We start from the raw sequence: 21320 nt of genomic DNA on the forward strand, positions 1-21320 counted from the left end.
CAGCCTCAGGCCCAACTTCTTGAAATTATATATCAAGTTTTTACTTTATTATTATGCTTCCTCTTTGAATAGACTTCCTTTTTATAAATGTTGGTTAACATTTTGACATACTTTACTAGTCTTTTTTCCTAAATTATTTCTTCTACATAGTTGAACTTAAACCATAAATATAACTTGCTAATGCTTTTTTTTACCTCAAGTAATATGAAGCATTTTCCAGCTTTCAGCTATTATCTATTAAAAAGTGAACATATTTGTAAATAAATATTTGTTTAGGCTATCAGTTGTTTCCGTAGGAGACATTTTAGACAGTGGAATTACCAAATAAAAAATGAGTGCACTTTATAGGATCTCAATACATTTTGCCAAACTCTCCCAGAAAATTAATTTACATTCCTGCCAGCAAATTGTCATTTCTTCCACAGCATGCTTATCCCTTACCAGAAATATATTCAGCTATATCATCACTGGTTTCTAGGTTGTTACTTCTTTTCTTTTTCAAATATGTTTTTATTGATTTTTAGAGAGAGAGGAAGGGGGGAGAGAGAGAAACATCAGTTGGCTGCAGGGTCCCCACGGGGGATTGAGCCCGAAGACAAGGTATGTGCCCTGACCGAGAATCAAATCAGCAACCTCTTGGTGCATTGGTTGATGCTCAACCACTGAGCCACACTGGTCGGGCTCTAGGCTGTTATTTATTGATTTGTTAAAATTATTAGTTAGCTCATAATCCATATATAATTTGTTTTGGTACCTGGTATGAAGTAAGAACGTACATTTTTTTCTAAATATTTAACCACTTAACTCCATATAATTGGTTAAAATAAATTTTCTCTTCCCCCACACATTTACTTACAATGCCTCTCATTTTATACTGATGCATAATCTTTTCTTCACAATTCTAAAATCCAAAGGTCTAACCAATATTTTCCCCCTAAATTTAGCATCAAAACCCATTTCGTGGCAAAACCTGACCAGATTTCACATGAGACTTTATGAGTGCTTATCTCATATGGTATAACCATTCATATTTTGCTGGAAAAGTAGTAATGTGCTTAATCAGTGTGCTATTTTAGATTCAAGTGGGAGTATATGGTATAGACATGGTGTTACTTTTTTTAAATCCTAAGTATCTGAATTACGAAACCCATCTAACCATAATGGTACAAAATCAAATTTTGGACCTGTATTAAATTTATATGAATACACTATATACTATGTTGTATAGGGTATTTTGTGGCACTGATTAAATCATTACAGCTTTGTGTTCATTATGACTTCTTATTTTTTTAAGTACTTGCCCCGTTTATGCTTCCTGATTAACTTCAGAATCACTTGTATTATTTCAAGTTTAAATTCTGTTGGAATATTCATTCGAAGTACATTAACCCTATAAGTTACCGGGAGCTAAAAGAAAATGGTAATATGGTATGTATAATAGTTGTGTAGTTATCCCTATCCTCATAAATGCCTTGCTAAACTGGGTCTTTTATTTGTTGCTATTTTTAGGGAATTCTTCATTACATTGTTTAAACTGGTTGTTGCTTTTTTAATGTAAAATTTTTATGGAAGCATAGCATAGAACGAGTGCAGAAACAATTAAGTTCAAACAGTTCAATGAATTTTCTAAAAGTATATACATCCATTTAAACACTATGGAATCCCCTCATACTACCTTGTAACTGCTAGCCTCAAGGGTAATTGTTATGCTGACTTCTAAGAGCCATAGTTTCAACTTTTTTTTAACCTTGTATAATGGATTTCTGCATTATATAGTCAGTCTTCCATAACTACTTTTGCTCAACATTGTAATATCTACTCATGTATATAATTCAATCTTAGCCTAAGTGCTGTTGTATATAATTCAATCTTAGCCTAAGTGCTGTGTACTTTTTCACTCTTTATCCACATTATCTTATACCATGCTTAATCCATTTTTTTAAAATATATCTTTATTGATTTCAGAGAGAGGAAGGGAGAAGGAGAGAGAGAAACATCAATGGTGAGAGAGAGTCATTGATCGGCTGCCTCCTGCACACCCCCAGCTGGGGATCGAGCCCGCAACCCGGGCATGTGCCCTGGACCGGGAATCAAACCCCGATCTCCTGGATCCTAGGTCGATGCCCAACTGCTGAGCCACGCCCGGCAGGGCGCTTAATCCATTTTATAGTTGAATATTTATGTTATTTCCACTTTGGGGCTATTATGAATAGAACCTCTCTGAATATTTGTGTACATATTTTTTGGTGAAAGTATTACACTTTTCAGTTGGATATGTACTTAAGAGAGGAGCTGCTGGATCCTAGGGTTGTATATATCCAGCCTTATTCAGATTTTTCAGTTTTCCAGAGTGGCTGTGCCAAATCATACTATCAACAGGGTAAGGGGAGTTCCAGTTTATATTGGACTGACATTGGTTAATAAAACCATACAGGTTTCAAGTCTACAACACATCATCTGCATACTGCATTCTGCGCTCACCACCCAAAGTCAAGTCTCTTTCTGCCACCAAATATCCCCCCTGTCCCCTGTAATCATCATACTGTTGTTCTATGTGGTGTGTGTGTGTTTTTTAACTTAATATCTCTTCACCTTTTTCCACTCACCCCCACCCCCACCTCCCTCTCCTCTGACAGTTATCAGTCTTATCTGTATCTATGAGTCCGTTTCTGTTTTGTTAGTGTATTTTGTTCATTAGATTCTGACTGGCTTATTTCACTTAGCATAAGACTCTCCAGGATCCATTCATGCTGCTGCAGAAGGTAAGATTTTTCCTTTTTACAGCTGAGTAATAGGCCATTGTGTAATTGTACTACAGCTTTTTTATCCACTCATCTACTGATGGGCACGTGGGCTACTTCCAAATATTGGCCTTTGTAAATAATGCTGCAATGAGAACATAAGGGTGCGTGTATTCTTTCAAATCAGTATTTTGGGTTTCTTTGGATATATTCCCAGAAGTAGAATTGCTGAGTCATAAAGCAGTTACTTTTTTTTTTTAATTGCTTTCAGAAAGAGGAAGGGAGAGGTGGGGAGAGAGAGAGAGAAACATCAATGATGAGAGAGTCATAGATCGGCTGTCTCCTGCACACCCCTGACTGGGGATCTAGCCCGCAACCTGGGCATGTGCCCCGCAACCTGGGCATGTGCCCTGACTGGGACTCGAACCTTAATCTCCTGGATCATAGGTCGACGCTCAACCGCTGAGCCATGATGGCTGGGCACAGTTTTTATTTTTTGAGGAAATTCCATACTGTTACCCACAGCGGCTGCACCAACCTTCATTCCCATCAACAGTGCATGAGGGTTTCCTTTTCTCCACATCCTCACCAACACTAGTTGTTGATTTATTGATGATAGCCATTCTGACATGTATGGGGTGATATCTCATTGTGGTTTTGGTTTTTTTCTGATGGTTAGTGGTGTTGAGCATCTGTGTGTTGGCCATCCATATGTCCTCTTTGGAGAAGTGTCTATTCAGGTCTTTTGCCCATTTTTTAATTGGATTGTTCTCTTGGTCTTGAGTTATATGAGTTGGCTAATTATTATATTAAAATTAAAGTGTGTGTGTTTGCTTCTGAACTCTAGTCTACTCCATTAGTCTATTTTTTTAAAGATATGCCAGTAACATGTCATGTTAATTGCTATAGGAAATCTATTTATTTTATGTTTTATTTTATATTTGGGCCCCTTACTAAGAAACTATTAGAGCTAATAGCTTTCTTCATGGTTAGTTTTTACTTACTAAGGATGTATCACCTTTAAATAATTATTTTCCAAATTTATTTCTTCTTACTACACTGATTAGCATTTCCAGTACAACTAGTAATAAAGTAGGTTTTCATATTATTATTTTAATGGAAATGTTAAGTATAATATTGGCTCTTATTTATAATATTTTAAGGATTTACATTAGGAATATCTGTTCAACTTAAATTAGATGCTGTCCTAACATCAGTTACAGTGTTTTTACTAAACCCATGAATTTGGTTTTATATTTATCCTAGTATTTTATACTTTATGATTTTAATGATTCCTCAAATATAACTAAATTTGATTTGTCAACATTTTGTTTAAATGTGTACTTCTAATGAGGTTGGTTTCAAGCTTATGCTAGTTTTTAAAATGAATTTGAAAATTTCCATCTTTCTAGTTTATCTGAATATTGGAATAATAAATAGTACCCATTTTAATATTAGTGCAATATTTAAGTAAGGCAATACATGTAAAGTGTTTAGGTCAATGTCTGGAGCATAATAAGCACTCTAACAACTAGCTTCTATCCTAGCTTATGCTGTTTTTGATTTCTGTTTCCTGCAACAGTTTATTTAGAATGGGAAATAACTGTTCCTTATAACTAAATCACCAGTAAGTCCTGTAGGCCTGGAAGCTTTGGCAGGAGAAAATTTGTTTTTTACCCCAAATTTCTTCCAGGCTGATTGGTCTAGTCATACTTTGAGCTTTTTCTGAATTAAATATTTTTCCTCTAATATTTACTAGAGGTGACTGCTTTTTTTCCTGACAAAAATCACCTCTTCTATTTGACAATTGTATAGTTTTCTAATTCGCTAATTTCTGTTTTCTATTTTCAGAGTTCTTTTTTTATGTTTAACTTCTTAAATTGAATGAAGAGTTATCTGATTTTTTTCCTTTTAAACCATGTAAACATTTAATTAAGGCAGTGAATTTAGTTCTATTTCAGCTTTAGACATCAAAATTTGAAAGATAGGGTAAGTACTTTGTTTTTGTTTAGTTATTTTTTATGTCGACTTAATTAGAATAAGGGAGCGTGCATTTTTCTTACACATGTATTTGGTTGGTTGGTTGTTTAATCCTCACCCAAGGACATGTTCGTTGATTTTGAGAGGGAGGGACGGAGGGACGGAGGGAGGTTGGTTGATCAGTTGCCTCCCATATGCACCCAGACTTGGAATAGAACCCACAGCCTTTTGGTGTTTGAGTTGATGCTCCAAATAACAGAGCCACACCGGCCAGGAATGTGTTTGTTTTTATTTGGGTCAAATGATAAGTTAAAATTTCGATAAGTTACACAGGTGGGTCCTTAAAAATAGGTATTTTGTTTACAAAGGTACAAGGTTTGTTTTCTGTTGCATCTCAAACTGTCAAATCCTATCTAACTTTGCTTCTCACACTTTTGTCATAAATGTTTACGTTCCCATAATTATCTTGGCTATAGTTTTTACCCCAATTGTTTCGCCATTACTGCTCAGAGTACAGCCTGTAACTTTTATAACATCATTCTTTTTTCAGCTTTATTGAGATAAAGTTGACAAAATTGTAAGATATTTAAAGTATACATCATGATGATTTGATATATGTGAACATTGTGAAAGGATTCTTCCCATTTAGTTAATTAACACATCCATCTCCGTGTGTGTGTGTGTGTGTGTGTGTGTGTGTGTGTGAAATTTGACCTCTACTCTGGTAGCAATTTCAATGATATAATACAACATTCTGAACTATAGCCACCATGTTATACACTAGATGTCAGACTTTATTCATCTTACAGCTGATATTTTATACCTTTTTACCAACCTCTCCCTATTTCCTTCACCCCACAACATAGCAACCACTTTTTTACTCTGTTTCCATGAGTTTGACTTTTTTTAGATTCCAAATATAAGTGATACCATGTAGGTATTTGTCTTTCTCTGCATGCCTATTCCATGTAGCTTAATTTCCTCAAGATCAAATCATGTCACAAATCATGTCACAAGAGCTTACCCTCTATGTATTCTTCTAGGAATGTTAAATTTTCAGGTCTTAAATTTTTGTCTTTATTCTAGTTTGAGTTGATTTTTGTGTATGGTGTAACATAATGGTCTAGTGGTTTCATTTATTTGCATGTGGCTGCCCAGTTTTCACAGCAGCATTTATTAAAGAGATCGTCCTCTCCTTATTGTATAATTTGGCTCCTATGTCATAAATTAATTTACCATTTATACATAGGTTTATTTCTGGGCTCTCTATTGTATTCCATTGATCTATGTGTCTGTTTTATAATATTATTTTAATAACTATAGCTCTGTAATATAGTTTGAAATCAGGAAGTGTGATTCCTTCATCTTTGTTGTTCTTTCTCAAAATTGCTTTGGCTACTCAGGGTCTTTTGTGGTTCCATACAAATTTTAGGATAGTTTATTCTGTTTCTGTGGAGAATGCCATTGGAATTTTGATCAGCATAGCATTGAATCTGTACATGGCTTTGGGTAGTTTGGACATTTTAACAATATTCTTCCAGCCCATGAGCACAGAATATCTTTCCACATATTTATGTCTTCAGTCTCTTTCATCAGTGTCTTATAGTTTTCAGTATATATATTTTTCTCCTCCCTAATTAAATTTTTTCCTAGTTATTTTCTTTTTGCTGCAATTGTAAGTGGTGACCATGTACTTGACCAAGAAGGAGTGAACCTTCTTCTCCAGGCACTCCTCCTCTGTCACATTTATGACGTTGGAGAGCACTTTTGTGAAGTTGTGCTTACATGGTGCCGCATACAATGCTGCCTGGAAGATCTTCTGGCCAATCCAGCTGTGGTACTTCTTGAGGGACATCTCATAGGCTTTGGTGGCATTGATGCAGATGAGTTTGGGGCGGTTCTCATCCCACTTCCCATCATAGATTCCCTGAAGGAAGACCTGGATGAAACAGGCCTCTTTTCAGCCACATCAGTGCCAACGTGGCCCCCACTTTGGGCCACTGTGCTCCATACATTTCCTTTTTCACCTCCAGGATGTTCTGCAGGGTCTGGAAATTGGCTGGGTTAGTGCCTTTATGGGTGTAAACACTGGGGACCCAGGGCAATCGAAGAAGGGCAGCAGGTGGGACACTGCCTCAAGGAAGGGCCGGGTCTTGATATGCTTATCCGTGGGTAGCAGCTTCAACTCAGAGGAAAACATTTCAGCTTTTAACCAGTGAGTATAATGTTAGCTGTGGGCTTGTCACATACTGCCTTTATTATGTTGAGGTATATTTCTATACCCAGTTTTGGCATCCCTGGAATAAAGCCTTCTTGATCATGTTGTATGATCCTTTTTAATGTGCTGTAGAATTTGCTTTGCTAGTATGTTCATGATTTTTTTTCAATCCTCACCCCAGGACATGTTTTTACTGATTTTAGAAAGACAGGAAGAGAGGGGGAGAGAAAAAGAGAAACATCAAAGTGAACCAGAGAGAAACGTCTATTGGTTGCTTCTAGTATGCACCCCAACCAGGAATCAAACCCCCAGCCTGGGTGTGCCCTTACCTGAATCAAACCCACAACCTTTCAGTGTGTAGGACAGTGCTCCAAACCAGCTGAGCCACACTCGCCAGGGCCTATGTTCATGAATTTTGCACCTATCTTCAACCAGGCTATTGGCCTGTAATTTTCTTGTAGTGTCCTTGTCTGGTTTTGGTATCAGCAGTAAAATGTCCTTATAAAATGAGTTTGGAAGTGTGCCCTCCTCCCCTTTTTTGGGAAGAGTTTGAGAAGGATTGGTATCAATTTTTCTTTAAGTGCTTGGTAGAATTCACCAAAGAAGCCACCTGGGCCTGGATTTTTCTTTACTGGGAGGTTTTCGATTACTGATTCAATCTCCTTAATAAATTTGTCTCACCAGATTTTCTATTTGTTTAATGATTCAGCCTGGGTAGGTTTATGTTTGTATGAAGTTATCCATTTCCTCTAGGTTTTCTAATTGTTGGTATATAATTGTTCATAGTAGTCTCAGAATCCTTTGCATTTCTGTGGTATCAGTTGTAATGCTGCTGCTTTTCTCTGTCAAATACTGATTGACCATATTGACTTGGGTTGATTTCTGGGGTCTGTGTTCTGTTCCGTTGGTCTATATGCTTGTTCTTGTGCCTGTACCACCAGGCTGTTTTGTCTATTTGTTTCATTCTCAGCTGAGGATTTTTAGAGAGATTGGAAGGGAGAGAGGGGGAAAGAAACAGAGACATCAATGTGAAAGAGAGACATCGATTGGTTGCCTCACAAAGGTGTTCCTACCGGGGGACCTGGGGATCGAGTCTGCAACCCAAATATTGTGCCCTTGACCGGGAACTGAACCAAAGACACTTCAGTGCACAGGCCGACACTCTAACCACTGAGTATCCTGGCCAGAGCAGTATCAGCCTCTTTTGATTACAATACCTTTGTAGCATAACTTAATATTCTGTATTGTGATCCCTCCAACTTTGTTATTCTTTCTCAACATTCCTGCAGCTATTCAGGGTCTTTTGTGGTTCCCTATTTGCTCTAGATCTGTGACATGTGCTGTTGGTAAAACTCACCTGTGAAGCCATCCAGTCCAGGACTTTTGTTTCTTGGTAGTTTTTTTATTACTGCCTCAGTTTCATTAGTTATTATCGGCCTATTTGGGTTTTCTGATCCTTTCTGGTTGAGTTTTGGAATATTGTATATTTCTAGGAATTTTTCCATTTTGTGCAGTTTGTCCTATTTGTTGACAGTTTGTCCAGTTTGTGTGGTTTGTCCTGTTTGTTCGTACTATTTTCTTACAATCCTTTGTATTTATGTGATGCTAGTTGTTACTTAGCCCTTTCATTTCTGATTTTATTTATTTGGGTCCTCTCTCTTTGTTTCTTGATAAGTCTGTAGAAAGGTTTATCAATATTGGTTTTCAAAGAAGCAGTTCTTGGTTTCATTGGTCTTTTGTATTGTTATTTTAGTCTCTATGTCTTTTTGCTCTGATCCTTATTATTTCCTTCCATCTACTTCCTCTGGGCTTTACTTATTCTCTTTCTAATTCTCTTTGTAGGATTACGTCTTTTTTTTGCTTTTTCTTGTTTCTTGAGGTAGGCCTGTAATTCTATGAACTTCCCTTTCAGGACTGCTTTCACTGTGTCCCGTAGATTTGGGGTTGTTGTGTGTTCATTTTAGTTTGTTTCCAGGAAGTTTTTTCTTTCTTCCGTGATCTCATTGGTAATCTATTAATTGTTTAATAACATGCTATTTGACCTCCATTTGAGTTTTTTTATTGTAGTTGATTTCTGGTTTCATGCCATTGTGATTCAAGAAGATGTTTGATATTTCAGTCTTCTTGAATTTATTAAAACTTATGTTGTGTCCTAACATGTGGTCTATCTTTGAGGATGTGTCATTCTTGTCTTCTGCTGCTTTGGGATGAAATGTTCTGTCAGTGTCAAATACATCTGACCTAGTGTGTTGTTTAAGGTCACTGTTTCCTTGTTGATTTTTTTGGTCAAAAAAATCTGTCCTGCCCGGCTGGGTGTGTCTCAGTGGTTGAGCATTGACCTAGGATCCAGGAGGTCATGGTTCGATTCCCGGTCAGGGCACATGCAGGGTTGCAGACTCAATCCCCAGTTGGGGGCATGCAGGAAGCAGCCAGTCATTGAGGACTCTCATCACTGATGTTTCTCTCTCTCTCTCCCTCTCCCTTCCTTTCTCTGAAATCAATAAAGATATATTTAAAAAAAAAAAAAGAGGATGACCTATCCTATGCTGTCAGTGGGCTGTTAAATTCCCCAACTATGACTATCGTTCTCTACCTTAAAATCTTCTACGAGTTTTTTTCATATATTTAGGTGTTCCTATGTTGAGTGCATGTATGTTTACAAGGGTTATATATTCTTGTTGAATCAATCCCTTTAATATTATAGTGACCTTTTTCTCTTATTATGGCCTTTGTTTTTAAGTGTATTTTGTCAGATATAAGTACTGCTACCCCCACTTTTTTTTTTTCTCGTTTCCATTTGCATGGAATATTTTCTTCCATCCCTTCACTTTCAACCTGTGTGAATCTTTTGTTCTGAGGTGGGTCTCTTGTTGACAGCATATATATGGGTCATGTTTTCTCACCCATTCAGCAACCTTATGGTTTTTTTATTGGAGCGTTTAGTCCATTTTCAATTAAGGTTATTATTGATAGGTTCTTACTGCCTTCTTTTTCTTTACACCTGTGTTCCTCACTCTTGATTCCTTTTCCTTAAAGCAGTCCCTTTAACATTGCTTGCAATGCTGGTTTGGTGGTAATATACTCCTTTATCTTTTTTTTGTCTAGGAAACTCTTTATTTTGCCTTCAATTGTAAATGGTAGCCTTGCTGGATAGAATGGTCTTGGATTCAGGTCCTTCATGCCAATCCCTTCTGACCTGACGTGTTTCTGTTGAGAAAGCAGCTGACAATCTGATTGGAACTCCCTTGTTAACTTTCTGTCTCCTCCTTGCTGCCTTTAAGATTCTTTGTCTTTAACATTTGTCATTTTAATATGATTTGTCTTGGATTGGTTCTCTTTGGGTTCATCTTCATTGGGACTCTCTGTGCCTCCTCAACTTTTGTGACTTTTTTCTTCAGCAGGTTAGGAAAGTTTTCTGTCATTTGTTTCTTTAAACGAGTTCTCTATTTCTTGATCACTTTCTTCTTCTGGAACCTTTGTGGTTCAGATATTGTTATATTTCATGTTGTCCCATAGTTCCCTTAAACTATCCTGCTTTTAAATTCTTTTTTCTTTTTGCTGCTGCTCTAAGTGGGTGTTTTTCTGCCTTGTCTTCCAAATCACTCATTCTATCCCCTTCTTCATTCAGTCTACTTTGGATTCCTTCCAGTGTATTCTTGATGTCAGATGTGGTATTATTCATTTCCCCTTGGTTCTTGTTTATGGTTTCTATTTCATTTTCATGCAGTTGTAGTTCCCACTAAGTTTCTTGCAATTCTCCCTAAGTTCCTTGAGCATCCTTAAAACACTTTCAACTCTGTATCTGATAAATTGCTTCCATTTCATTTTGCTGTTTTGGGGGGAGTTTCCTTTTCTTTGGTTTTTGGATTGTTTCTTTGTGTCCCCATTTTTGCTGTCCCTTTGTGTTTGTTTCTATGTATTAGATAGAACTGCTATGCCTCCCAGTCTTCATGGGGAGGCTGTATGTAGTAAGTTCCTGTGGGACCCGGTGGTGCAGTCCTTTTGATCTCCTGAGCCAGATGCTCTAGGAACATCCTCTGTGTGGGTTATTTGGGCTCTCCTGCTGTATCTCTGTCTTGCTTGTCGTCCTTTTCATGGGTGGGACCTCCCTTTGGGCTAGCTAACTGTGACGCTCAAACCCAGCCACACTGTGCGAGCTCTCGTGCAGGTGCTGACAGAACAAAACCAAAACAACAAAACAAAACAAAAACATACAAAAGACCCCAGTCTCAAGGTGGTTTCTGCCCTTCCTTGTGAAAAATCTATCTTCAGCTAGTCTTCAGTTGGTAATTCAGGGTGAATGTTTCTCTATTTAGTTTTATTTCCAGTTTGTTCTGGGAGGAGGTGCAAGAAAGATCCACCTACTCTGCCACCATCTTTAAACCCCTGAGATCTTGCATCTTATTATGTAATCTTTCATCATTATGGACTTCCCTGTAAGTTTTGGTTATGTTGTTTTCATTTGTGTTAAAATATATTTTGATTTTCAATTTTCTTTTTTGACCTATTGGTTGTTCAATAGCATATATTTGAATAAACATATACTTGTGAGTTTTCCACATTTGTAATTGATTTCTAGTTTTAACCATTGTGGTCAGAAAAGATGCTTCATGATCTCAGTCTCCTAAAACTTAAAACTTGTTTTGTGGCCTAGCATATGCTCTATCCCGGAGAATGTTTGTATGTGTGCTTGAAAAGAATGTATGTTCTGCTGCTGTTGGATGAAGTGTTCTGTAACCAAGTTTATCTTGTCTGACATGTTAAGTCCAGTGTTTCTGCATTATATATCCGGATGACCTAACCATTGTTGAAAATGAGATAGTGAAGTCCCCTACTATTACTGTATTGCTGTTTATTCCTCCCTTCTGGTCTGTTATCATATGCTTTATATATTTAATGCTCCTGTGTTGAGTGCATAAATATATATAATTGTTTTCTTCTTGTTGGGCTTGCCTTTTCATCATTATACACTGACCTTTTTGTATCTTATTGAAGTCTTTGCCTTAAAGTCTATTTTGTCCAAGTGTTTTCTGTTGGTTCCATGCATGAAATATCTTTTTCTGTTCCTTTACTTTGAGTCTGCATGTGTCCTTAAAGCTGAAGTGAGTCTCTTGTGGGCAGCATAGAGTTGGGTCTTGTCTTATACATTTGGCAACTCTGTCCTTTGATTAGAGAATTTCATTCATTTACACTCAAAGTTATTGATAGATATGGACTTACTAGTGCCATCTTTTAATTGTTCTCTATTTTATGTTTACTTGTAGCTCTATGCTTAGATTTTCTTTATCTTTTGTGCATCTACTGTAGGTTTTTGCTTTGTGTTTACCTTGATGCTTATAAGTCTTTTTGTAGCTCTGTAACTTAATTTGAAATGCACACTAAAGGTCTACACTTTTACTCTCCTTCCCCAACATTTTGTTTTTGATGTCACAATTTACATTTTCAACTTGTGTATCAATAAATTTTGAATTCACACTTTTTTAACTTTCATCCTAGAGTTATGATTTACCCACCACAATTACATTAGAACATTCTGAATTTTACCTATTTATTTCTTCCAATGAGACTTACACTTTCAAATGTTTTCTCATTTCTAATTAGTGTCCTTTTGCTTCAGGTTGAAGAAGGCTCTTTAACATTTCTTATAAGGCTGGTATACCAGTGAGAAACTTCAGCTCTTGCTTGTCTGGAAACTATCTTTCCTTCAATTCTGAATGACAGCTTTGCTGAATAAAATTTTTTTGGTTGGAAATAAATTTTTTCTTTCAGCACTTTGAATAAATATATCATGACACTTCCTTCTGGCCTGTAAAGTTTCACCGAAAAATCTCCTTATCTTATTGTAGTTCTCTTGTACATAACAGATTTTCTCTTGCTATTTTTAAGATTCTTTCCTTGTCTTTTATTTTGACAATTTAATTATAATGTCTCAATGAAGGGCTCTTTGTATTCACCCTTTTTTGAAATCTTTGGGCTTCCTTGTGTGGATTATTGTTTCATTTCCCAGGTTATAGAAATTTTCCACCATGATTTCTTTGAATAAGATTTTTGTCCATTTTTCTCTTCTCCTTCTGGGACCCCAGGAATGCATTATTTGCTCACCTGATGGTGTCACATAAGCCTTTTAGTCATCTTTTGATGTTGAACCACTCTGTTGAATTTTTCAGGGCAATTATTGTTTTCTTCAACTCTGAGATTTGTTTGGTACTTATATTTTCTGTCTCTTGAAATTCTCATTTTCTTTATGCATTTATTCTCTTAACCTCGTTGAGCATCTTTATTGACCATCAGTTGGAATTTTTGTTAGGTAAATCACTTAGCTCTTTTTCATTAAGGTCTGTTTCTGGAGTGTTTTTTGTTCTTTTGTTTCCTCTATTTTTTCATTTTCCTTTACTCTCTGGTTTCTGTGCATTAGGTAAAACAGCCACCTCTCCCTGCCTTTAACAGAGTGATCTTGCGTAGGACACAGCCTGGCCAGAGCTCCTCATTGTCTCTTAAACGGTTTCAACTGTCCATGCTTCCTTCTTTGTTTTTAGTGGCTCCCAGTAGTCGAAGGTGTGCCAAAACCTGTCGTTGTCCTAAAGGAGAAGATGGCATCAAGCATGTAGGTGCAGACTGATTGGAAACTGTGCTATCAGGCAGCAGCTGGGAATGTATGTTGTTAGGGCCCATCCATGAAGATTGACGGGGTGGTCATGAACCCATTAATACCTGCTTCTTTGCTTTAGTTTTTGTTGGACCCATGATCACAAGCCCTGTTGGCTGTCAAAGCCAGGTGATCCAAGGGCCTGTTCCTTGGGTGGCACCTGCAAAAGCTGTGGTGCCAGACATATGTACAAGCTCCTTCTAGGGAGATGTTGATGACTTGTATTGGGCTTAAGTCAGAAGGCAGAGGTGGCATCTGCTGGCATCCCTGTTCTCCAGGAAGGATCACAGCTCCTAATTGTGTGCTAAATTTTCTTGTCATCCCCCATAAAAACACTTTCTATGCCCCTATACCTGTTTTGGAGTAAGGTTACTTTGAATCATCTTTTCTTTATACAAAATAGTTTTTGTCCTATTTTAACACTTTCTGTGTTGACTTCTAATAAATTTAGAAGTCAACCTCTCTTTTTACTTTATTGAGCTTTTCAGATCTACATTCTATAGTAACTAAGATTTAGAATTTGTTTTGATTTATATGGGCATTTGCCTTTATTTAGCATATACAGTTGACCCTTGAACAACATGGGTTTGAGTTGTCTGGGTCCACTTCTACACAGACTTTTTTCCAATAAATATCTCTACTGGGAGTCTGTGGATATGAAGGCTAACTATATGCATTGATCTGTGCCATTTTATATACGGCACTTGAACATCCTTGCTTTTTTATAGCCACAGGGGGTCCTGGAACCATTCCCTCACAGATACTGGGGGACAACTAAGTTCTTCAGGAATCAAGTTATATGCAGACTTCTGACTACACAGGGGATCAGCACCCCCAACCCCTTATTTTTCAGCCAACTTTAAAATTCCTATCCCTATTTTACCAGTAACCAACCTTCACCCCCAGCCAGTCCTTAATCATTTAAAACATTTTAAACTTTCACATTCCTGATTTCTTAATTTTGATTATTTTTCCTGTCCTCCTTTGAGGAAACATCACAGTGCTGTATTTTCTAAGCTGTTGTGTGCCTGGACACCTTCTAGTGTCTCTATTACTTTATTCCATTAAAAATGTTACGCAGCCCAGCCGGGCATGGCTCAGCGGTTGAGCGTCGACCTTGGATCCAGGTGATCTGGGTTCGATTCCCGGTCAGGGCACATGCCCGGGTTGCGGGTTTGACCAATGACTCATCATTGATGTTTCTGTCTCTCTCTCTCCCTCTCCATTCCTCTCTCTGAAATCAATAAAGATATATTTAAAAAAAAAAAAAATGTTACCCAGATGTTGTTCGCTTGTTTTATGGCATTTACTATGATAGAAATAGGGACTGAGGCTACACATTTTCCTACCTAGATGTTTGAAGAATTATTTTTCTTTACTGTTTTCTCCAGATTGTCTTGGTATGATTCCCTGTTAATTCTGCTAATGAAACAAGACCTTCAACATGTGCCTGCTTAATACTAAAAAAAAAAAAAGTTTTAAAACTATATTGTAATTGCTTCAGAATACTGTTTGTCTTCATTTCTACTTAAGAAATACCATTTACTTGTTTATTCTATATCTTTTTCCATTTCCTCCCTTTATTTTTTCCCAGAATTGTCAGACAGGTTTTCAGATACTTTCACATCACTGACTTTTGGATGCAGTATTAATTCTGCTTATCTTCAGTGAAGTGTTCGAGTATATTTTGGCTTTCCTTTTTTTTCATGTATTTTCCTAGCTCCTATTACAGTTAGGGCAGGTACTTATTGAGAGTACCTGAGAAGCTAATAAGCATAGTGAGTTACATGGGCCCTGGAGTGAGACTGCTTGAATTTGAACCCATCTCGGCTACTTACCTGGTATGAGACCTTGGGATTTATTTAGCATCCCATGCCTCAATTTCCTTATCTATCTAGTAATGATAATAGGTAATAGTACCTACCCTCTTTTAAGTTTTCCTGAGAATTAAAGGAGTTGATACAAATAAAGTTTCTAGGACAGTACTTAGCACATAATGAGCCACAAAAGTTAGCTTCAATTACTATACAAATGTTTAAGTTCTTTGTCAACAAAACTTTATTTTTTCCATATATATTGTCTTTTTGTTTCTTCAAAGATAAGGATCTATAGTGAATTATTTACCAAGAGAGATGTGTATAAAAGACCTTTTCTGTCCCACCCCTCTCCCACTACTGTCAGTCTCAGCTTGAGTAGGCGTTTTCCCTTCCCAGAGCTACAGCTGAGGTTGGTATGCATAGCCCCTGTCTACAGTGGGGGGGGGGGGGGTTCCCCCAGATGAAATACAATTTGAGATACTTGTGCTGCATTTTATCCTGCTTAAGAACAAGCATTGTACCCTAGCCAGTGTGGCTCGGTTGGAGCTTTGTCCCACACTCTAAAAGATGGTGGGTTCGATTCCTGGTTGGGGCACATATGGGAGGCAACGGATCAGTGTTTCTCTCTCTCCTCCCCACCCACTCCTTTCTCAAATCAATTTAAAAAAAAAAAAAAAATGTGGCATATTGAAAGTGGCAATTTCTTTCTTTTATAAATCCATTCATTGAGCAGTTTCTACCTTCTTTCCCATTCTTTTGTGCTGCTACAGTAATTAAGAACTCAAACTCCAGTACTTTGTGTGTCACCCCACCCCAAATGCTGAATGCTGAGCTTATGAGAAATTATACCCACTCAGACCTGAGCACGTAAGTTTCTCCTTTTCTAGCTAGCAACACTGCACCCACTGATTGTGGCTTCTTACTTAATGGTATGAGACACTGCCAGTTTTCCCAGTATATCCACTCTCACATTAAAGAGTTACTAAATCTAAGTTAGCTATGGGTGACATTCACTTGATCTTTAACAGTCCTCAGAAACAAATTATTCTCTAAAATGGAAGCCTGTAGCTGCTTATAGGTCACTAAGTTTGCACCCTGGTATTTCGAATATAGCTTTATAACATAAAAATGTGAATCTTCTGAAGATTAAAAAAATTTAAAGCAGAAAAAAATTTTATTTGTAATTTCAAAATGTTTTGTGATTTGATCTTATTTAGAAAAAGTTAAAATAGAAAATAATAAAAAATGAAACAGTTGGAGTATAAGCTGACCCAAGGGTTACAGAGGTTGTCTTACAGCTTCTGGATCAGTATGGCAGAAGCACCTCCTCCTCCATTGCAAATACTGGCCAGACCGTATTCTCCTTGCTTCAAGGCATGAACCAAATGAGTGACAATCCTGGCTCCAGACATCCTAGGATTAAGAAAGCATTTTGGTTCTTTAATGAAGTATAGAATTTATGAGTAATAAAAAAAGGTTCTATTCCAAATTAACTTCTTAAAAAGTATATTATCCATTAATTGTAGCTGAATTTCATTACTTAAACTTGGGAGACTTGTTTCAATAATGGTTACAACTTTATTTAAAGCCCAAGCATAGACTTTAATCTTAAACTTTAAAATAAAACACTACTTTTCAAGCAACGAACATTACAGATCAGTGTTCAGTCTTATCACAAATGGTGTTTGCCTTCTGAAGGGTGGGATGGATATCTGTTTAACAGAGAATAATGGGGATTGTCATGAAGCACTTATAGATAGAAATACAAAGGCAGTGATCTACTTCGAGATTTTTCTTTATGATTTTACCTACCCAATTGGATGTCCCAGAGAAACAGCTCCTCCATTGATATTCACTTTTTGAGGGTCAATCTCCAGCATTTTAATGTTTGCCAGTACAACCAGACTAAAGGCTTCATTTACTTCCCACATTGCAACATCATCTTTTTTCAATCCTGCATCTTTAAGAACCTAAAATTTTTTAAAATATAGATTATGGTCAAGTAATTTACAGTCAAAACATTGTTTTCTTGAAGTTCTGCAATTTTGGTTTATATTTCCCATATGTATAATTTTATTTATCAATTACATGTGAGATACAATACTATGTTGGTTTAAGGTGAGTCTGGCTAAAGGTTTATCAATTTTATCTTTTCAAAGAATCAGTTCTTGGTTTCATTGTTCTTTTGTATTGTTTTTCTAGACTATTTCATTTCTTTCTACTGTGGTCTTTTTTATTCTTTCTACTCACGTTGGGCTTTGTCTGCTATTCTTTTTCTAGTTCCTTTAGGTATAAGGTTAGATTGTTTGATTTTTTTTTTTTTTTAACCTCATCTGAGGATATTATGTTCTTTATTAATTTTAGAGAGAGGAAGAAAGACTGAGAGAAATAGTGATCGGTTGCCTTCCATATGGAACCCAACCGAGGATCGAACCTGCAACCTGGGTATGTGCCCTGACTGAGCGTCGAACCCACCACTTTTCTGTGTATGCAAAGTTGTTTCAACCAACTGAGCCACACCGGCCAGGGCTTATATTTTCTTGATTCTTGAGACAAGCCTGTATTACTATTTCCCTCTTAGAACTGCTTTCGTTGTGTCCCATAGATTTTAGGTCATTGTGTTTTCCTTTTTATTTGTCTCAAGGCATCTTGATTTCTTCCTTGACTCATTCACTCATTCATTATTGAGTAGCATGTTATTTAGCCTCCATGTGTTTGTGTTTTTCAATTTTCTTATAATTTATTTCATACCATTGTGAATAGAGATGATGCTTCATACGTCAATCTTAAAAATTGACACTTGTTTTGTAGCTTAACGTGGTATATATCCTGTAAAATGTTCCATGTTCACTTGAGAAAAACTATTATTCTGCTTTGGAGTGACATATCCTTAAAATATCTATTAAACCCTTCTGTTCTAATGTGTCATTTAAGGCAACTATTTCTGTATTTTCTGTCTGGATGACCTATCCTTTGATGTCACTGGAGTGCTAAAGTCCCCTACTCTTACTGTATTATTGTCGGTCTCTCAGTATATGTCAGTCAATATTGGCTTTATATATTTAGGTGCAGCACCTACATTGGATTCATAAATGTTTACAAGAGTTATGTCCTCATGTTGGAGTGACCCCTTTATCATTATAAAATGCCCTTCTGTCTCTTGTTACAGCACGTGTTTTGAAGTTTATTTTGTCTGGTATTAAACTCTATTTTGTCTGGTTTTTAAGTATTGCTACCCCAGGTTATTTTTTTGCCATTTACATGAAATGCCTTTTCCATCCCTTTACTTCCAGTCTTGTCTTCCAAATTGCTGATTCAATCTTCTGCTTCATCTTATCTACTGTTGATTCTAACCTAGTCTTTATTCCAGTTGTTTTCTTCATTTCTGACAGTTCTTTATTATGGTTTCTATATCTTTGTTGGAAGTTCTCACTGACTTCATCTAATTTTCCCATTATTTGAGCGTCCTTATAACCATTGTTTTGAATTCTTTATCTGGTACATTGCTTGTCACCATTTGGTTTCGTTCTTTTTCTGGAGGGTTGAACTGTTCTTTCACTTGGGGCGTGTTTCTTCTTAATCCTCATTTTGGTTGCCTCTCTGTGTTTCTTTCTATGTATTAGGTAGATCTCATATGTCTCCTGGACTAGCTGTATGTGGAAGATGTCCTCTGGGGCCATCTCCCTTGTGTGCCCTCCTGTTGTAGTTGAGCCTTATTTGCTGTTGGCATGTCAATAGGTGGAGCTGACCCTCATGGGGGCTGGCCATGACAACAGCAAACAAACTCTTTTGCAGGGGCTGACCCCACAGAGCAGGAAGCACATTAGGAGGCGCAGGAGGGCTCTAATGCCAGCCTAGTCCGCCCTTTTCTGTGTCATTTGTGGAGCTGGTTGGGTGGTGGTCTGGCATAGTCTGAAGCTGGCCACCAGGTATGTTGGTTCTGGAGGACCTTAGGAGGGGCTTTGGTGATGTTTAGAGGTCCTTTGTTCCTGGCTTGGTGCTGCTGATAGGAGCTACAAAAAGTAACCTGAGGTTGGTTGGCACTTCTGTTGGGCTTAAAGGCACTTGGGAGAGACTATCCTGCAAACTAAGGCTGGATGCCACTAGTCCTGGGCATAGAACTTTTGGTGGGTACAACAGTGAGCTGAGGTCAGCTGACATTTATATTGTGCTTATGGCTGCTTAGTTGAAACTATATTCTAAGCCAAGACCAGCCACTGTTTATGTCAGATTTGTGGCCATCCAATGGATGTTACAATGTCTAGGTGAGACCAATCACTGCTTATACCAGGCTTGGGGCTATTTAGCAAGAGGTACAGGGCACACTGAAGCCAGATGACGCTTTTTTGGACCTTTGTGATTAAAAAAAAAAAAAGTCCACAGCACAAGCCAAGGTAAGGTAAGGTACTTGTGTAAAAAAGCAGCTGGAAGAGATTCAGACCAGCTGCATGAGTTGGGTGGGAGGCAGGGGTCTCAGGGAATCGGCAGGGCAGGGCAACTGGTGTTAGCCAGGTTAATGGAGAGCTCAGTTTTGCATCTGCCTACCAGCCGGGTGGAGGGAGGGCTCAAAGGAACAATGGCACCTCCCAGTAGTTTCATGCACAGCCCCGCCCCTGCAGCCCTTACCCTGGAGCTGGTCAATTTAGTTCCTCTCTATCCCTGTGCTGGAACCCAAGGAGTGTATGTGAAGAAGCAAGTCCATGCCTGGGCCCTGGAAGAGGAACACCTTCCCACTTAGCTGCAAGCCCACTGATTTTCACAGCTAGATGTTATGAGGACCTCCTCTTCCTGGCACTGGAGCCCTGGGCTGGGACCCCTCACTTTTCAGAGGGGACCTCTGCAGCTGATAGCCCTCACAATTCTTAATTGGTATAGGACCTGCCCGTTCCGTGTCTCCACTCCAACAGTCTTGACGTGGCTTTTTCTGTATATCTGTAGTTATAGGAGTTCTGGTCACCTAGCCTTAGGTGGTTCTCAGTGACGATTCTGTAACTTAGTTGTAATTTTCATGTGGTCATGGGAGGAGGTGAGCACAGTATTTACTTACTCTGCCATCTTGACCAGAAATTCAGTTTGTATTTCCCTTTGATGAAAGATTTAAATATGTAATTTGTTAGTTTTCAGAAAGAATGGTTCTTTTATTTTCGATTTTAATTTCTCAACTTACTGCATTGTAATCAAAGGATTTTATTTGCACTATCTTAACTTCTATTTTGGGGAGAGAGAAACTTGGTCTGTCAAATGAAAGAGGTATATTAATCTCTACTGTTAGTATGTTAATGTTTTTTATTGCATCCCTTATAGTTTCTGCTTTATGAAAGTTGCTGTGGAGTTATTTGGGGCACAGATATTCAGAGCTATTGTAACTTTACTGTAAATTATTTACTTAAATTCTTTTCGAATATCTTGTTTTGGTAGTTCCTCATAGGCAGGAAGGTGTTGCTATGGTAGTGATTATCTTTATAAAATATTGGTAGTGCCCTTTTTCTTTAAAAGTTTTTATGTTGCAAGCAACAATAAAGTTAACATGAAACTATTCCTCTCTCTTCCCCCATTGGGCTCAGGTAACTTTCTAAGCTGTAGAGTTCAAACAGCCTCCTCTGTTCCAGCAGCAAGACATGGCACCCAAGTTGAACCACTTATCTAGCTCTCAGAATCTAGCCTGGGTCAGGAGTCTCCCTACAGAATCCAGAACGGTTTATCACCCTTGCTTTTCAATGTGAAACGTTCTCTTACAGTTGTGTAATTTTGTCACTTTCTGGGATCTGCCACCTCTGGACAGATCATCACTCCCCACTGTTTCTGATCCTTCTCTATCCTTAATCTCCATGGTTTCTGCCTTTTTCTTTTCTTTTTTTAATCTCAGTGCCGCTCTCTAAGTTCACTGTCTTGGATGAGGCCCTCCCTCTCCTGAAAGG

The 21320-nt window shown here is 37.7% G+C and overlaps 1 protein-coding gene and 1 pseudogene across 4 annotated transcripts in view; both read right to left on the reverse strand.

Annotated features, from left to right (window-relative positions):
- ACAT1 (acetyl-CoA acetyltransferase 1) overlaps positions 1-21320 on the reverse strand; it is a 61159-nt gene that overhangs the window by 11883 nt on the left and 27956 nt on the right. For 2 of the 3 annotated variants that reach the window (XR_014000054.1, XM_081154755.1), the window contains exons 11-12: positions 17215-17372; positions 16699-16815 (exon numbers count right to left, since the gene is read on the reverse strand). Coding sequence is in view for 2 of the 3 variants with exons in the window: in XM_081154755.1 (XP_081010881.1) it covers positions 16699-16815; positions 17215-17372 (275 nt within the window). In the remaining variant the exon portion in view is untranslated. Of the gene's footprint in view, positions 1-16553; positions 16816-17214; positions 17373-21320 lie in introns of those variants that run through there. The other variant, XM_081154756.1, reaches the window with a different exon arrangement.
- LOC308564872 (glycolipid transfer protein pseudogene) lies at positions 6305-6921 on the reverse strand (annotated as a pseudogene). The gene has a single exon. The product of its transcript is annotated as a glycolipid transfer protein pseudogene (transcript).

This window comes from Miniopterus schreibersii (genome assembly GCF_964146895.1).
Source record: "Miniopterus schreibersii genome assembly, chromosome: 12".
NCBI classification, from domain to species: Eukaryota; Metazoa; Chordata; class Mammalia; order Chiroptera; family Miniopteridae; genus Miniopterus; species Miniopterus schreibersii.